This window comes from Corticium candelabrum, chromosome 10 (assembly GCF_963422355.1).
Source record: "Corticium candelabrum chromosome 10, ooCorCand1.1, whole genome shotgun sequence".
Classification (NCBI taxonomy): Eukaryota; Metazoa; Porifera; class Homoscleromorpha; order Homosclerophorida; family Plakinidae; genus Corticium; species Corticium candelabrum.
This window is the reverse complement of record NC_085094.1, coordinates 3,194,391-3,206,890: the sequence shown is the minus strand read 5'-3', so window position 1 is coordinate 3,206,890 and position 12,500 is coordinate 3,194,391. Positions and strand designations below refer to the sequence as shown.

Here is a 12,500-nt window from a genome sequence, read left to right as displayed (position 1 = left end):
AACAAACACATACGCACACATAAACAGACAAAAACGCAAATAAATACACAAACACAAAATAAACAAAAACACATACGCACACACAAACAAACACATACGCACACACAAACAAACAACCAAAAACACAAAACAAACAATCAAAAACACATGCACACAAACAAACAAACATATGCACACAAACAAACACAAACACAAACAAACAGACAAACACAACAAAAACAGATATGCACACAGACACAAACAAACAAAAGCAAACAAACAAAAAACACGTTCACACACACACACACACATACACACACACACACACACACACACACACACACACACACACACACACACACACACACACTTGGAGACGGAAATTGACTAAACTACTACCAGTCGTTGACATACTTGTTCCACCTAACGCTTTTCTGTAGTCTTCAAAGTATTGCAATAAAACAGAAAGTCCTTCAGAGTTAATCTCATCTTGGAGTGAGGAGCTATCAACCGAAAAAAGCAGAAGCACTCTAGACGGTTGACAAAATCAATTTCCAGCATTAGGAATGATACATCAAGATCAATAAAGAAGTGACATACACAAACATAGATTCTTGTCGGATCTGACAAATGCTAGAGTTGGTTGGAAAATGTCGGATGTCCGGCTGCTATTTGCAGGCCTGCCATGCGTGTGATGAGTGAAATGGCGATGCAGATGACGATTGAATGGACAGACAGTATGCTTCACTAAATGTCAGGTGACTCCTCTAGACAAAGAAGTGGCTGCATGAACGTACAAGTTTAGAAACAGATAGACAGGCAGACGAACAGGCAAGCAACAGACAAAGTGCAAACAAATGTGTTTGTGTGTCTAGCTTATCGAGCGTTACGTTAAAACAACACACGCCAAGACTCACCATCCATACACTCTGGATGTCCTCGGCGTTTTCTTTATCGACAACAAGTCGACATTCACCGACATCTGCAACAGGTAACCACACGACACAGTCACAACATCCTTCTATCACTCATTCCACAAACATCCATCATATCGGGCAGCTCCTAGGGCATGGCTCTATAGGCTGACCGATTGGGTTGGCATTCTGAGTGAAGGTCTCAAGATTGCACCCCCAGAAGCACCAGTCACAGGCTACATGGTATTACATCGGCTGTTTATGATATTTTAATGTGTGATTTTTGTATGTTTTTGTTTCAGTTTGGAAAAGGTGTCTATTTTGCTGATATCTGTTCAAAGAGTGCGAACTATTGTTTTGCTACTCGCTCGAAAAACGTCGGTCTTCTTCTACTTTGTGATGTTCGTTCAGCGTCGTCGTTGTTTGTAGATTGTTGGTGTGATTGATGGCTGTGTGGTGTAGGTATCGTTGGGGACAATGAATGATTTGTTAGCTGCAGATTATGATGCAGATCAGCTGCTGCGTGGAAAGCAGAGTGTTATGGGGAAAGGAAGGATTGCACTTGATCCAGGGAATATACACCAGGGGCGGATATAGGGAGGGTGCACCGGGTGCCCGTGCACCCCCCCTCCGCCAGTCTTGAGGAAGGTCTAGATAGCCACGAAGTTCCATACCCATTTTCTTGCGGCGCACTCACGTAGCAGAAATATGTGGGTGCACGAAGAATTGCGTCTGGGTACAGAGTACGAGCTAATGCGAAGATTATCGATCACGTGTCCATCTCGTGTTTGACTGACAACCTGACTGACAACTGTGAACTGCGCACTGTGTCGCTGCGTGGAACCGCGAGTTTGTATTTCCCGTATATACGTTGCCACGTGCAGTGTTCGTGTCCTAGCGTGGGGTCGATCGCAAACCGTAAGTGACAGCACGTGGTTGCTGCATGCTGTCCTATTACGGGCTTACTAGAGATGATCGTTCTTGTGACAGGCTCATTGTACTGTAAAGTCTGACATGGCTTCCCGTAGTCGTCCTTCCAACCCTCAGTCTCAGACTCTCACGAAGTATTTTGGCTCTGTGTCAAAGCGGCCTCGCTTGGATGAGGAGGACAGACGACCGGACTCTACAAAGTAAGTCGGTGTGGACTAGCAAACCAGAGTGCTAACCACTCGACCAATATGTATGTATGTATGTATGTAGGTAGGTGGGTGGGTGGGTGGGTGGGTGGGTGGGTGGGTGGGTGGGTGGGTGGGTGGGTGGGTGGGTGGGTGGGTGGGTGGGTGGGTGGGTGGGTGGGTGGGTGGGTGGGTGGGTGGGTGGGTGGGTGGGTGGGTGGGTGGGTGGGTGGGTGGGTGGGTGGGTGGGTGGGTGGGTGGGTGGGTGGGTGGGTGGGTGGGTGGGTGGGTGGGTGCGTGGGTGGGTGGGTGGGTGGGTGGGTGGGTGGGTGCGTGGGTGGGTGGGTGGGTGGGTGGGTGCGTGGGTGGGTGGGTGGGTGGGTGGGTGGGTGGGTGGGTGGGTGGGTGGGTGGGTGGGTGGGTGGGTGCGTGGGTGGGTGGGTGGGTGGGTGCGTGGGTGGGTGGGTGGGTGGGTGGGTGGGTGGGTGGGTGCGTGGGTGGGTGGGTGCGTGGGTGGGTGGGTGGGTGGGTGGGTGGGTGGGTGCGTGCGTGGGTGGGTGGGTAGGTGGGTGGGTGGGTAGGTAGGTAGGTAGGTAGGTAGGTAGGTATCTAAGTACGTATTTAGGTTAGGATATGGTGTTGGTACGGCAGCAAATAACGTTTGTGATAAGGATGCTCATGCAAATGTTTTCATCCAGGGTACCGGATGATGGAGGTGACGATCTGCATGGAGACAACAGTAGCTTACCATCACTGGAAAGACCAGACGATGCCACTTTTATCCATCCAGCTGTGTCTTCCGGAGATTTTGCTAGAATTGTACAGTTGAAGGAAGAACGAACTCTGACAGATCAGGAAAAGTACCATCTACTTACTAACCATTTCCGGCCCAGCGCTACCTACCGCTTTCCATCTGTTCTTTATGGGAAGAAGAAGCGTGCATTTCAACATGACTGGCTTCACCAATATAACGGTCTTGTGTATTCTGAGACAATGCAGGGAAGCTACTGCAAATACTGTGTCCTGTTTGGTCAAGCTGCGTACTCTGTGTACAGTTTTACCGGTACTCTGATTAGTAAACCACTCACTAATCTCCAGAAGGCCAGTGAGAAGCTGCGTAACCATTTCATTGGTGTCGGAGGGAGTTCAGCAAGGAAGTACCACTTACAAGCTGTTGAAAAGGCAGAGAATTTTAAGGCTGTGATGGAAAAGAAACAGTTGCCAGTTGACCAGCAACTTTCCAGCCTTCGAGCTCAGCGTATTGCCAAAAACAGAGAAATCCTAAGATCTGTAGCAGAAACTGTTATACTTTGTGGCAGGCAAGGGCTTGCTTTGAGAGGCCATCGCGATGATTGGAAGTGGTTAGAGAAAACGCCATACGCTAATCACGGAAATTTCATGGCCCTACTTCAGTTTCGGATTCAGAGTGGAGACAAAGTTTTAGCTGATCACCTTCAATCTGGTGGTTACCAAGGAAACGCTCTGTACACAAGCAAAACCATTCAAAATGAGTTGATTGACGTATGTGATCATATAATCCGCACCCGCATTTTAAACGAAGTCCGAGATGCCCCTTTTTTCTCAATCATGGCAGACGAAGCAACAGATGCTGCCAATAAGGAGCAGCTGGCTATCAGTGTCCGGTATGTGAAGGAGGCTACACGAAGTATCGAAGAGCGATTCTTAGGTTTTAGTGAGTGTGTTACTGGCGTAACTGGAGAAGCCATAGCAGATCGCATTCTTCAGCATCTAGTCGACTGGCAGCTTCCAGCCGATAATCTCATCGGTCAGACGTACGATGGTGCCGGAGCCATGGCTGGAAGAAAGAAAGGAGCAGCAGCACGCATAACACAGCTCTACCCAAAGGCTCTTTATACGCATTGCAATGCGCATGTTCTCAACCTTTGTGTGGTAAAATGTTGTCGCATTCGTGAAATCCAGAATGCCATGGACACCGCTGACAGGATTTGCCGTTTCTTTGCCAACTCGCCAAAGAGACAGCTTGCATTAGAAAAGTCGATAGGAGCGGTTTTGGATGGTGAGCATCGCAAAAGAATAAAGTCACTTTGCAAAACTAGATGGGTGGAAAGGCACCAGGCCTTTGAGGTCTTCGCAGATCTCTTACAGCCATTGATTTTCTGTTTGGAAGAGATCAAAGATTCGGTGGAGTGGAACAGAGAAACCAGAGCTGATGCACAGTCATTCTTTCTGGCTTTAACAAGATTTCCGTTCATCTTCACTTTAATACTGACAAAGGATGTTTTAGCGTACACTAAAGCCCTGAGTGTCAAGTTGCAGGGCCGTTATGTTGACATAGTGAAGGCATACCAGGAAATAAGGTTTGTCACTTCCACACTTCACAGTGCCAGGGTGAATGTCACTACAATCCATTCACGAGTCTATCAAAAGGCTTTGGAAGTAGCCGGTAAGGTTAATGTAGAAGAGAGCTTGCCAAGAACGACTGGACGTCAACAGCACCGCGGCAATGTGCCTGCATCTTCTGCATCCGATTACTACCGGAAACAGCTGACCATCCCAATGCTGGACCATCTCATCAATGAAATGGGTTACCGGTTTAGCGAAAGTTCTTCAGCTGTTGTTTCTCAAATCACGCGTCTTTTGCCACCATCCTTGGCAGTGAGTGACAACATCTTGTCTTCAGCAGATATTCCCGACTTGGTCAAGATGTATGGCGATGATTTACCAGCCGCAGCTGCTCTGGATACGGAGCTTCACAGCTGGACAGTGAAATGGAGCGGGTCGGTACAGTTTGCAGCAGATAAAGATACACCCTTGAAGGTTCTCAACCAAATCGACAAGGACTTCTTTCCAAATGTTGGGCAGCTGTTAAAGATAGCATGCACACTCTCGGTAACAAGTGCGGAGTGCGAACGTTCCATTAGCCGTCTGCGGTTTTTGAAAACTTGCATGCGTAGCGGCATGGGAGAGTCACGCTTGAATGGCCTAACGCTGCTCCATGTTCACCGGGATATCCCGTGTGATGCTGAAGCCGTCGTGGAAGAATTTGCAAAGCGAAACCCACGGCGGCTTCAGCTGTCCGAGTTTTGTTAGCAATGGTTTGTTTGTTAAATAGTTATGTGAGAGATCTGCCTTGAATATATTACAACTACTTGCTTCACGTTATACTGCAATTTTCGTACCGTCCTGAAGAAATTCTCTTTTGACTCTGTGTACCCCGGGCCCCCGTTTAACTCCTGTATCCGCGCTTGAGCTGTTTGACTCGCCCCCATAGTGGACTGCTTGTCTTTGATGGTTGCAGTCAACATCGAGACAACAGATCTACCGTCATTTTTGGTTGCAAAGTCTACTTTCACCTTATACTACTTCCCTGAAATGGGTGTGGTCTAGCGTTTCATGTCCGTGCACCCCCTCTCCTCAGATCCTGGATCCGCCCCTGTACACACAATGTGAGGAGACAGATTGAACAGATTGAGACAGATGGATGGACAGACAGACAGACAGATGGACAGATAGATAGACAGACCTACAGACAGACAGACACACATACATACAAATTTATATTTGTGCAGGTCTGATGGTTGTGTCGTTTTTCTCGGTCCAACTTGTGATACCAAAGTACATAACCCACACGGCTACACACTCGACTGCAACGGTGAGTCAACCGTCCTACGCACCTCTCGTGATCAGCCATGGACAACAGACTAACATTTGTATTTTCGTCATAGAGTACGTCATATATGATGTGAAGCAGGTAAAATGCACGAATGTAATACATGACTCCATCTATCAATAAAACAAATAATGATTAATTAGTAACTAATACCTATAATAATATAATTAATTATTATTGATATTTAATATAATACAAAATAATATAATCAGCATAAGAATTTGATGTGTAGTCACTAAAGTGAGTGAGAGTTGGTCGACTAGAATCCTGATGCATACATACATGCGTACACTGTGTCTGATGTGGACAACAGGCATGAGTTTGTTTGTGTCTGTCATGATTAGCTAAGATGTGTGTCCTCAATTTAACATGTTTCCATGTTTACAGGATTGTTGATATTGGAGATAAAATATTGCAAAATTAATAATTAATTATTTAAATAAATATAATTAATTAAATACATAAATAATTAGAAACATTAAATGCAAATATTGACTTCAATAGACACATGACGGTGACATGATGTTTTCTTGTAGATCAAGATGCGTTATCTGGTGAAACTGAGATTCAATTTCAAGTAGCTATCAGCAGTTCGATACAAAACAACTAAACTTTTGTCTTTACTGTATCTTCTATATACACTATTTGTACAATGACTTCCATTATAATGAGTGTTCATCTTGTAAGAAGAGGCTGAGGTTTGTGTGTCTGTCCTTCACTCGTGGTGTGATATCATGCTGTACAAGTCGACATAAATGAACGTATTGGTGGCTGCTTGACATCCTGCCACATCCAGTCAATAATGAAATATCAGAGATGATCAAGTTGAAGTGAACCTAGAGACACAATCAACGTCTCATGGGTGTGTATTTGATATACTGAATAATATGTGAGTCAAGAGACACTTAAGTGGTCCATTTATGTTCTAACTATCTTGTGACTGTGCGTTCAGTTGTATGTTTCTGTTCTTGTATGTCTGTTGCTTGTGTGTCTGTCTGTATTTGTGCTGCTCTACAATTGTTTTCTTTCCAATCACACTCATGCATACACATTTGAACTCGACAGATTCACCAACAGTATGTCATCCAACTTAATAATGTTACCTTGTTCTAAGGCAGTCACATCATTGCTTTGTGTGTAATTTCAATCAGTCGTGTCATCCTATCAATAACCATCTTGTTCACAAACAATCCACTGTCATCAAAATTTTCTTACTTTCTGATGATATTTTCTTCTGGATGATAGTCTTCTACATATATTGTAGCTGCACACAACGATAAGGCTGTTGGTTTGCAGCAAGCAGAGTGTGTTGTCTTGTTTCTCTTATTTCCTTTTCCCGTCCACATATAGATAATTACTTCTTTGTTTCAGAGCAAACAACAATTATTGTTATGTATAGGATTATCACTCTGTATGACTCGTGTTCCAATCAGTTTGTGCCAAGCTTAGATTCAATCTCTCTCCTGACTATTCCTCCCACTCCAGCTTTATCACAAGCGACCAACAACTGCTGAACTGTAGCATGTTGGTTTTGATCTGTCCAGGCTGACAAAACTTTACGTGATTTCGCTTTCAACATGTAAATTGGTTGGTCACATTCCCTTAGCACTCCTTCTGAAACACCAAGGTATATACCTAGTTCATGCCAACAATGTCCAACGTTTTCGGCTACTATTTCTTTGATAAGTGGAGTGACTCTGTCAGAGTCACCAGGTGGAGTCTTTTCAGATGCTGCATCAGGCGACATCAAGTAACTCAAATGCTTTTGAGGTTCAGATGGAATGCGAGCAACAAGTAGAGCATCATACAATTCACATACCATCACTTGGTTGTCTCTTGACTCTAACCACTCACTTAATATGCAGAATGCCGGTGCCTGGACAAAACTGGAGTCCGAAATTGTTTGCTGTAGCTTTGATAACGTAGACTGGTCAGTACCAAATATGATCCTTGTTAGGTTATGCAAGGACTCTCCAATATCTACTGCTATCAGTTGGAGATCCATTTGATTTACTGCAGTCGAATGTTTAGAGGACAAGACTTGAGAAAGAGGAATGCCTTTCTTTACACTTGGACACACTAAATGAATACAAACATATACACTCTACGCGACCAACAGTATTCATACATGCTGTTACCTTCTTTTATTGCTTGCTCATGTTTTACCATCTCTGCACTGCATCTTCCAGCTACAGTGTCTACTGCAAATGGTCCCCATGTTTCGTCTGGTATCAAATAGATACATCGATTGAGAGGAGACTTTGTACTTGTAGAAGAACTTCCACTGTAGATGAATCTATCGGGGAGAACACCAGGAACAGACTGGAGAAGATCCTCCATGTCTGACACACAACGAAGAAGAACATGCCACAATCTGCCAACACTGTGATGTGACTTGACTACTCTACCACTGAGACATATAGAGCCAGGTGAAGTATTCTTGCTGCAATTGATAAGCAAAGTCACTGCACCATAACACATCAGCAGTCCACTGCTCCAGTGACGAATAAAATTGGAGTGACGATGGCAACGAGCAGACAGTCGTTCAAACAAACCCAATGGACGTTCATATGCAAATGAGTATTCCACTGCAACTTGTATGACTCCATGTGGTATATCTAGAGGCCAAAGGTCACTAACATCCTCTGGTTTCTCATCATTGAGTAACCATGGCAACAACAAGCCAACATTATGTTGTTTTAGCTTAGAAATCATTTGGCAACTGTCTGTTTGCTCTTGATGATGATTTTGTTCTATTGTGTGACCAGAGGAATCTGATGTCGGGTTGGTGCTACTTGGCCGAGCTAAAGTGATCTGACGTCTTCCCAGAGCGTGTGCCAGTTCCTGAACTACATCATCTGATGAGCCAGTTAGATAACCAAAGTCGAGAGCAAGAAAAAGCTTAATAAACACGTCAACATGACGATCTGCAGTAAGATCAAACTCACTCCACAGTGCCAGCAGCATAGATATCCTAGCAATGCCATTAAAAACAAGATCACTTTTCATCTCCTCAAACTTCTGACGACCTATATCTACCCCAATAAACCGATCATCATATTCTAAAGATTCGTGATCATGCCTGAAAACAGCCTTAAGTAAAGTGACCACAAATGGTGGTACAGGAAAGAGAACTTCTGCTAAAGTCGGGTGATGAGAGTAATACAGAATGCTTCCTACCTGGTTCAGGTAGTTTAGCACCTCATGACAGCTTTCTTCTGTCAGTCCGTGCTCTACACACAGTCGCATTGCATAAGAGACATCTAGAATGGGGACAGACGTGTCAGGTTGGTGTGTAATCAACTTGTCTTCTACAGTTACCCATGATGACGGCAGCTCTGTGTGTAGTGAAGGCATCAGCCTTTCATTACCACACAGTTGTCTTAAATGAACCTTCACACTGACCACACCCTCGTGTGTAGCTGCACTCGTCAATAGCACATTTTCTTCAACAGTTATTCGCTGAAAGTCGAAAAAGTGAAGACGTTCTGATACGTATTTGTTCTTTGGAGAATCACCAGTTGCAATGATCCGTTTCATTCGATCAATCTCAGCTTGTCTGATCTTCAAGAATTGACGTAGACGAGTGTGCAGATGTTCACTCCACTTTCTACTCATTTCTTCTCTTGACGTGTCGACCATCAGATCAACTTTACTCACAACAATAGCAATGTGAGCTCTGCTGTTTCTGTCATACACAACTTGCAGGAAATCTGCAATATTTTGTCGAAAACATTGTTGAGTAAACTTATACTGATTGCTGTCAACAACAATCAATACCAATGAATTGTCACTGATGAACAGCTGGTTAGTTAGCATGTACGCTCTATGGCCACCACTGTCAAGGAGTTTGCATTCTATTTTATCATCCAGCTTCATCACTTTTTCTACTACCCCTATAGTTCTCTTATCGGCTTCTGCCAGAAATGGTTTACCACTCTCCAGTGCTTCAACGAAGCTTGTTTTTCCTGCCATTGTAGTTCCCATCACTAGAATCTTTATTCTGCCACGTCGCACTCCACCCACCTTATCCAGCTCACGCAAATATTCTCTTATAGAATCAATGCCTTGGTTGCACACTTCAATGGGTGGAAACACTAATGGGCATCCATTAACGCTCAATTTCTTAAGTTTGGAGCTAAAGACAAATTCCTTAGGAAGATGAGTGACTGAAGTTCCTGATATGTTGACGTCCTCAATTTTGACTTCTACAAGTACATATGACAACAATTGTTAAGCAAAACAAAACATTGAGTAAACAAGTACATATGGTGTAGACTGAAACCCAATAATCATTTTACAAAGAAACAAATACAAGTAAGTTTCAATCACTTCATTCATTAGACATCCTGTCTTATCATCTCGATAACACACTTCACCTCTCTTTTACTCCATTATCTATTATGCTATACACTCTTATCTGTTAGTCTACTAAACACAACATTTATCATATTCACATCAGAAAGCAGCAAACTTGCCAACTATCTGCATGCCACACTTACCATCCATAATTAAGACGAAATCATCCAACACTCTAGTTTAACCTTACAAACGTAAATAAGTTGATGACTAACTAAAATGGTTACGAATTTTATTGTACAAGTGCAATCGACAATGTCAAATGCAACTAATTTATTAGTAAGTTACTTATTGATTAGCAAACAATGACATATCATCTATAAACCTATTTCGTTGCATGTTGTCAAGTGTATTCATACTGTTGCTACGATTATTTTTAGAGCATCGAGGCATTACACATAGCAACGGGTCAATACGCATAGCAACGGGTTAATACACATAGTAACAGTGTATTTACACGTGAATACACGTAAAAACCTCTGTATTGTAATGGCTCAAATGTTTGTTAATATATAGAATGTGGCAAGAGAGAGGCGACATGCAACAAAACACTTACAACATGGCAGGATCGACAATACCACAATACTCCCCTCGACTACTCACGCTTCCCTCCAAAATTAGCCTTTGCTTTGCCTATACAACACCATACTTCATCACATTTTATACACAATTGGAACTACCCGTCACCTCTCACTCTTACTGACATAACTCACACTCCAACAATTCTCCAACAATTACAGTCAAACAAGTCAAAGTTAACTAGCCTATTTATGCCTGTTAATTAAGCCGATTGGCTCATAAGAATGTGACCTTAAAAAGTTTAAGATAACATATGTTATAAATACTATACTTGATTAAACAAATAATTATCGCTTTCATAAACGACACTTTGAACACACATGCCAAACAAATGACAATGTAACATCAAAAATGATTGAACACTACAACTGTTGAACATTATCTAAAGACAACAAGAACAAGAAAGGCAAACACACAGACAAACTTTCAAGACCATAAAATATAAGTACCGTAAATGGTAAATGCCAGAGATGCTTATTAATGTATATCAAACAAATCTAGAGCCTTTGTGCTTGATTAAGAGCTCAAGCGCCTAGTCAAACAGAGGCGCTTGCGAGGCTTTTAAAAGCAAAGTGCTCTTATTAGTTAATGATTTTATGCAAACTAATAAACTAATAATGTTTGTTAACAACACTTAAGTTGTATTGTCTTTGATATACCACACTGGCTAGCTGGCTTTACAGACAGCCACTTATTCAGACATTTAGGAGTAAATTACTACTATGACAACAAACAAATTGAACAAATTTTTCTTATTATTAGAAACAAGCAAACTTGCTTCAGAGTAACAATGCATAATATAATGAATGTCACTCAAGAAAGTATTGTACATGACTAAATTAGTGGTATCTTCCTCTAGTTATAACAGTCACAAGTCATATTACTATTTACCTGTATTTGGTACACTTTCTATACCACAATTGCTTAGATCCAATCTCCACAAGTTCAGTCCATTCCATATATTGTTGGGAAGACACAACAATCTCTTGTTACCAGATAAATTCAATGTTCGTAAATGTTTCCACTGCAAACATGAAACTGTTGGAAATACTTCTAGTTTCATTTCTGACAAATCCAGCTCTTCTAGATCAAGGAGATCCTTCAATTCAGCTGGCAGCTGCTGTATGTTACACCCACTCAAATATAACTTTTTCAACTTGGTAAGACCTGTACATGAGAATGGCTGAAGATTTTCGTTCCCAAACAAATTCAGCTGTTCTAGATCATGAAGATCATTCAATTCAGCTGGCAGCTGCTGTATGTTACACCCCCTCAAATTTAACTTTTTCAACTTGGTAAGACCTGTACATGAGAATGTCTGAAGATTTTCGTTCAGTGACAAATTCAGCTCTTCTAGATCATGAAGATCATTCAATTCAGCTGGCAGCTGCTGTATGTTACACCAAATCAAATATAACTTTTTCAACTTGGTAAGACCTGTACATGAGAATGGCTGAAGATTTTTGTTCCATGACAAATACAGCTCTTCTAGATTATGAAGATCATGCAATTCAGCTGGCAGCTGTTGTATGTTACACATATTCAAAATTAACTTTTTCAACTTGATAAGACCTGTACATGAGAATGTCTGAAGATTATTGTTCTGTGACAAATTCAGCTCTTCTAGATCATGAAGATCATTCAATTCAGCTGGCAGCTGTCGTATGTTACACCCACTCAAATTTAACTTTTTCAACTTGGTAAGACCTGTACATGAGAATGGCTGAAGATTTTCGTTCTCTGACAAATTCAGCTCTTCTAGATCATGAAGATCATTCCATTCAGCTGGCAGCTGCTGTATGTTACACCTCCTCAAATATAACTTTTTCAACTTGGTAAGACCTGTACATGAGAATGGCTGAAGATTTTTGTTCTGTGACAAATTCAGCTCTTCTAGATCAT

The 12,500-nt window shown here is 42.4% G+C and overlaps 3 protein-coding genes across 3 annotated transcripts in view; 2 read left to right on the top strand and 1 right to left on the bottom strand.

The window, feature by feature from the left end:
- Nucleotides 1-664: 664 nt before the first annotated feature.
- On the top strand, nt 665-1,490 carry LOC134185210 (poly [ADP-ribose] polymerase 2-like). Its single transcript, XM_062652992.1, has 4 exons — nt 665-716; nt 988-1,136; nt 1,196-1,294; nt 1,356-1,490. The coding sequence occupies exons 1-4, from the start codon at nt 665-667 to the stop codon at nt 1,488-1,490; spliced, it is 435 nt and encodes a 144-aa protein (XP_062508976.1).
- A 68-nt stretch (nt 1,491-1,558) lies between these two features.
- LOC134185209 (52 kDa repressor of the inhibitor of the protein kinase-like) lies at nt 1,559-5,408 on the top strand. The gene is made up of 3 exons (XM_062652991.1): nt 1,559-1,811; nt 1,884-2,023; nt 2,707-5,408. The coding sequence occupies exons 2-3, from the start codon at nt 1,908-1,910 to the stop codon at nt 5,078-5,080; spliced, it is 2,490 nt and encodes an 829-aa protein (XP_062508975.1). The 5' UTR covers nt 1,559-1,811; nt 1,884-1,907; the 3' UTR covers nt 5,081-5,408.
- Nucleotides 5,409-6,196: 788 nt separating this feature from the next.
- Nucleotides 6,197-12,500, bottom strand: part of LOC134185208 (malignant fibrous histiocytoma-amplified sequence 1 homolog) — a 7,280-nt gene continuing 976 nt past the window's right edge. The window contains exons 2-7 of the mRNA XM_062652990.1: nt 11,490-11,718; nt 10,623-10,652; nt 7,799-9,868; nt 6,876-7,739; nt 6,764-6,821; nt 6,197-6,496 (exon numbers count right to left, since the gene is read on the bottom strand). Coding sequence (XP_062508974.1) covers nt 7,090-7,739; nt 7,799-9,868; nt 10,623-10,652; nt 11,490-11,718 — 2,979 coding nt within the window. The 3' untranslated portion in view covers nt 6,197-6,496; nt 6,764-6,821; nt 6,876-7,089. The remainder of the gene's footprint in view (nt 6,497-6,763; nt 6,822-6,875; nt 7,740-7,798; nt 9,869-10,622; nt 10,653-11,489; nt 11,719-12,500) is intronic.

Excerpts from the sequence above, each read along its gene's own strand:
- LOC134185210 (XM_062652992.1), top strand. The coding sequence starts at position 665 with ATGCGTGTGATGAGTGAAATGGCGATGCAGATGACGATTGAATGGACA. Across the intron at positions 717-987 it reads GACGATTGAATGGACAGACA|TCACAACATCCTTCTATCAC; the intron begins GTATGCTTCACT and ends CACACGACACAG. Across the intron at positions 1,295-1,355 it reads GTCTTCTTCTACTTTGTGAT|GTATCGTTGGGGACAATGAA; the intron begins GTTCGTTCAGCG and ends TGTGTGGTGTAG.
- LOC134185209 (XM_062652991.1), top strand. The coding sequence starts at position 1,908 with ATGGCTTCCCGTAGTCGTCCTTCCAACCCTCAGTCTCAGACTCTCACG. Across the intron at positions 2,024-2,706 it reads AGACGACCGGACTCTACAAA|GGTACCGGATGATGGAGGTG; the intron begins GTAAGTCGGTGT and ends GTTTTCATCCAG.